Genomic DNA, 5,710 nt, shown 5'->3' with positions numbered 1-5,710 from the left:
GCTTGATTCTGATTGGCTGAGCCGTGTTCGAAGCTGTTGTAAATTACTCTACAAACATACACCTTTGTTTACTTCTGTGTGTTGCTCGGCAACCACTTTGTTACATTTCTACAAACAACTACATTGTTTGGTGGAAGAATACTGTTTTTATTTATATCATTACACTTTATGATATATATTTTCAGCAATTTTATCTAATTTCATGCAACTCACATTTTAATTGTATTTTTATTTAATAATAATGCTTAATAATAATAATAATAATATTATTACTACTACTACCTATTTATTTAGTTCATTCATTAATTTATTACATTTATTTGTTTATTCATTTAATTTATTATTTCTTTTTTATTTCATTTGTGTTTGTATTTTGATTTTTATATTTTATTTAAAATTTCAGCAATTTTTATATCGTATTTTATGCAACTTTGTCAACAAAATTGTATTTTTATTTTTTTAATAATAATTATCTATTTAGTTTATTCATTTTTTTAATTAATTATTTATTTTATTATTAATTCTTTTGTTTTTGTTTGTTTTATATTTCATTTAAAATTCAGCAATTTTATCTAATTTTATGCAACTTTCACAATTTAATTGTGTTATTATTAAATTATTTAATAATAATACTTATTATTATTATTATTATTACTACCTATTTATTTCATTCATTCATTTTTTTACATTTATTTTTATCTATTCATTCAATTTATTATTTATTTTTTTATTATATTTATATTTATGTATTTTGTTTGTTTTATATTTTATTTAAAATAATTTCAGCAATTTTATGTCATATTTTATGCAACTTTTTGTCATCTAAATTGTATTTTTATTTTTTAATAATAATAATAATAATTATTATTACTATTATTGTTATTATTATTATCTATTTAGTTTTATTTTTTTAAATATTATTAATTATTTATTAATTTATTTTATATTTGTATATACATTTATTATCCATTTGTTTTGATCATCGACAGCATGTCCCAGAGTACCTGAGAAGTTTGTACACAGCGCCACCTAGTGTTCCAGAGATATAACAATGATTATTATTATTATTAATATTATTTTGAATAAACAAATCGATCATGCCGTTTAATTGCTTGAAATACTATAGTGAATATAAATTAAGTCTGAACTTCTGATTGCTTCTGAGAGTGCAGCCTCTAAAATTACAATATGATAAATGAAGGATAACTGACAGCCGTGTGTGTGTGTGTGTGTGTGTGAGACAGGAAACGGCAGAGTTTTGTCTGGTGTGTGTTCAGGGTAAAGCTGACGAGGATCTGGAGTGTGACGAGAACATCCCGAGCCGTGAAGTCCACCTGCGCCGACAGGTAAAGCCCTTTACATCACATTATATCATAGTCTTCAGATGATTCCCCGTTTGTTTCGATGAGAGGAGCTCAAACAGTCGATGACGCAGATGAACATCACGGGTTTAATACTCCCAGAAAATACATGCACTTTGAATGCAATGCAAGTCATTTAGGATAAATGCATGAATATAAATGCAACATTTGTCATTTTCAGGCAGTCTGTTTCTTTAAAAACATGCTGTGTTTTCTCTGAAACAAGAGCACTAGATGAAATCTGCATTCATGTGGTTTCTTCTTCACCTGTGTTTTGTAAAAGCCCAAAAGAAGGAAAAAGAAATGTTGTTCTGTGTCCTGACGGGCTGGAGGTGAGATGGGTTCTGCGTTCGCAGTCACTGCAGCTTTGCATGTTTGCTAACACGTCGCCAGCATTAGAGCGTGTTCGCATTAGATCTCGACACACTCACTGCACAGGAGCTCAACATTTATCTGAACAGGCTCAGGGTTTGAGCCTCTTGATTCGAGCTTGCTGAGCTGTGAAACAGTATTTTGCATTTAAAATTTTTTTTTTTTTTTTTTTTTTTAATGAAATGTATACATTTCTGTCCATATGCCAAGGAATTATAGGCTCGCTCTTCTGAGACCCATTTAATAAATTCCTTGTTTTTCTTTAGGGTTAGGGTTTCCTTTTTTTTTTTTTTTTCTCTCTCTCATTTAATGTTTTGTTTTTGTCATTCATATTTTATGCATTTATATTTTTTGTTTTTATTTTAATATTTAGTTCTGGTTTGTATTTTATGTATCAAGTCATTTGTTTGCTCTTTATTTATATTTTATGTATTTATCTATGGTTTTATTTATATTATGTATTTTTATTTCTTTGTGTTTTTGTATTTTCTGTATATATTTGTATTTATTTTAATTTTTTGGAATATTTATTTTAAGTGTTATGTCTTTATCTATTTTTTTTTTTTTTATTTATATTATGTATTAAAGGTGGCATATCATGAAAATCTGACTTTTCCAGGTTTTAAGTGCTTTAATCAGGTCCCCAGTGCATCTACCAACCAAGGAAACGTGAAAAAGATGAACCCAGTAACTTTGTTTTGGGAAGCATTTTTCTGCAAGCGTCTGAGAAAACGAGCGCGTCTGATTTCGCTCCCTTGGTGACGTGGCAAAGGGATCTCATTATAATATTACCGCCCCTTAATCTGTAAGTTTCCACCCACGGCGCCTGTGTTTTCGGAAGCGACAACGGTGTAGCAGTTCTAACGCCATGAAGAAAGTTTGAGCAAAACACACTAACTGTTCTGTGTTTGGCTGCACAGACGAGCACAGAACACTGTTTAGAGTCCCAGCCTCAGAGGAGACAACAGAGCAGTGCATTTATTGATTTATTTACTGTATATTGCTGCTGCCACACAGATCTAAAATAAACATGCGATTTATTTCCCAGCTGTTTACCTTCACAGACATAACCCAGTTTTTGTAACTCGTGTGTTTTTAAGGTAAACTTGTGCGTGAATGAGAGCTTAGTTTAGTACTCACATGCTGTGACAGCTGCTTTCTGTGCGTGTGCTTCAGATGTGTGCACTCAGAAAACCATATATCTGAAGTTTAAAGTTTAAAACGCATGATTTCAGCGCGATAAACATGACAATCAGAACCAAAACAGATGTGTTTAGTAGGTCTGAGCTGTAATGGCGCAGCTCTATTCTGGAAAAGGGGGCGGGGAGCAGCAGCTCATTTGCATTTAAAGAGACAGGCCCGAAAAACAGCATGTTTCTGCTTCCACTCAAAATAGGCATTTTCAAAATGATATAATAAATGATCTGTGGAGTATTTTGAGCTGAAACTTCACAGACACATTCTGGGGACACCTGAGACTTATATATTGTAAAAAGGGGCATAGTATGTCTCCTTTAAGTCATTTTGTTTATGTATTTTCTTATATTATGTATTTATCTTTTTATTTATATTATATATTGATTGATTTTATGTATTTTTTTTCTTATGTTTGCATCTATTTTCCATGTACTTAAAGGTCAATCTACTAGAAAGACTGACATCTTTAATCTGCAATTAAATCTGACAATAATGGTATGGTAAATCTACCGTAACAAACTGCTTTTTTTCAGGCTGGCAGATGCATGTTTAACTTCTGTTTGTTCATCTGGTGAATCTGCTGTGTGCATGAATGTCGTCTCTAGACTGCAGCTTGATTCAGATGTGAACGTTTGTGCTCTGCTTTAGTTCATTCAGTCGTTCTCATGCAGATATTTGTGAATAATCTGTGTGTGTTTCAGGCTCAGAGACACAATCAGGACGCTAGCTGTGCCGTCATGTGAGTCTCGACTCAACTTCAGACGCTCGTCTAACCGTTCGCTCGCACTTATCACATCTGATAACTGTTCAGAGCTGAAACTGGATTTTTTTATGTGAATTCTTTGCTGCTGTTTGTTCAAATAATAAAGTTTAAAAAACTGCTAGGCTATAAATTCAAATAAATGCTTTTTGCAAAATCATGTTTAAAGATTATTTTTTCATGTCTTGAATGATCATGATGTTTCCGTTAGGTTTTTTTTATAGTGCTGGTTTTACAAAGTAAAACCCATAGTTCTTGAGTTGATTTATATGATTCTTTGGAGCATAATAAAGGTATTTATGTTCCATTATATTTTATTCAGATCAAGAACAGGACAATTAAGTTCAGTAACATCTGAATTCAAATCCCTGTTGATTTTAATGGAGAATTTCTAGACTTGAGAGAAAAGTAAAAAAAAAATAATAATATATTGGTGTGAGAAACCTGTGTACATTTACATGAAATAAACACCATGATTGCTATAATCATGGCAACCACAAATTATCTGTGGTTTTGCGTCACTAACCATAGTTTAACCATGGTATTTGTAGTAAAACGCCAAAAAGAAAAAGTTACATTTTTACTATAATAAAACCATGGTTGTTTTCTTAAGGGATTTATATCAGTGTAAAAAAAAATTTTTATTTTTTATTTTACTGCTTTAATGGTTTGTTTTGTACGGTTTAATAAAAAAAAAAAAGAAATCAGAAAAAAAAGATTTGCGATACCGGCTCCAAAGTTCCGATTTAAATCAAAAGATTCACGAACCGGCTCCGAAGTTCTGATCTAAATCAAAAGATTCGCGAACCGGCTCCGAAGTTCCGATCTAAATCAAGTGATTCACAGTTTGCGCTCCGAAGTTCTGATCTAAATCAAAAGATTTGCGAACCGGCTCCGAGGTTCTGATCTAAATCAAAAGATTCGTGAACCGGCTCCGAAGTTCCGATCTAAATCAAAAGATTTGCGAACCGGCTCCGAAGTTCCAATCTAAATCAAAAGATTCGCGAACCGGCTTCGAAGTTCCAATCTAAATCAAAAGATTCGCGAACCGGCTCCGAAGATCCGATCTAAATTTTGTATTTTTATTTTACTGCTTTAATGGTTTGTTTTGTACGGTTTAATAAAAAAAAAAGAAATCAGAAAAAAAAGATTTGCGATACCGGCTCCAAAGTTCCGATTTAAATCAAAAGATTCGCGAACCGGCTCCGAAGTTCCGATCTAAATCAAAAGATTCGCGAACCGGCTCCGAAGTTCCGATCTAAATTTTTATTTTTTATTTTACTGCTTTAATGGTTTGTTTTGTACGGTTTAATAAAAAAAAAAAAGAAATCAGAAAAAAAAAGATTTACGATACCGGCTCCAAAGTTCCGATTTAAATCAAAAGATTTGCGAACCGGCTCCGAAGTTCCGATCTAAATCAAAAGATTCGCGAACCGGCTCCGAAGTTCCGATCTAAATCAAAAGATTCGCGAACCGGCTCCGAAGTTCCGATCTAAATCAAAAAATTCGCGATACGTGCTCTGAAGTTCCAATCTAAATCAAAAGATTCACGAACCGGCTCCGAAGTTCCAATCTAAATCAAAAGATTCGCGAACCGGCTCATCTAAATCAAAAGATTCACGAACCGGCTCCGAAGTTCCAATCTAAATCAAAAGATTTGCGAACCGGCTCAGAAGTTCCGATCTAAATCAAAAGATTCGCGAACCGGCTCCGAAGTTCCGATCTAAATCAAGTGATTCACAGTTTGCGCTCCGAAGTTCTGATCTAAATCAAAAGATTTGCGAACCGGCTCCGAGGTTCTGATCTAAATCAAAAGATTCGTGAACCGGCTCCGAAGTTCCGATCTAAATCAAAAGATTCACGAACCGGCTCCGAAGTTCCGATCTAAATCAAAAGATTCACGAACCGGCTCCGAAGTTCCGATCTAAATCAAAAGATTCACGAACCGGCTCCGAAGTTCCGATCTAAATCAAAAGATTCACGAACCGGCTCCGAAGTTCCGATCTAAATCAAAAGATTC

The 5,710-nt window shown here is 33.2% G+C and overlaps 1 protein-coding gene across 1 annotated transcript in view; it reads left to right on the top strand.

Moving 5' to 3' along the window:
* lmnl3 (lamin L3) overlaps positions 1-3,830 on the top strand; it is a 21,358-nt gene extending 17,528 nt beyond the window's left edge. The window contains exons 10-11 of the mRNA XM_016504401.1: positions 1,201-1,346; positions 3,632-3,830. Of these exons, the coding sequence (XP_016359887.1) occupies positions 1,201-1,346; positions 3,632-3,673 (188 nt within the window). The 3' untranslated portion in view covers positions 3,674-3,830. The remainder of the gene's footprint in view (positions 1-1,200; positions 1,347-3,631) is intronic.
* The last annotated feature ends 1,880 nt before the right edge of the window (positions 3,831-5,710 follow it).

This window comes from Sinocyclocheilus anshuiensis, unplaced genomic scaffold, assembly GCF_001515605.1.
Source record: "Sinocyclocheilus anshuiensis isolate Anshui unplaced genomic scaffold, SAMN03320099.WGS_v1.1 scaffold1762, whole genome shotgun sequence".
NCBI lineage: Eukaryota > Metazoa > Chordata > Actinopteri > Cypriniformes > Cyprinidae > Sinocyclocheilus > Sinocyclocheilus anshuiensis.
Note: the sequence above shows the minus strand (reverse complement) of the source record. Positions and strands in the feature narration are given on the sequence as shown.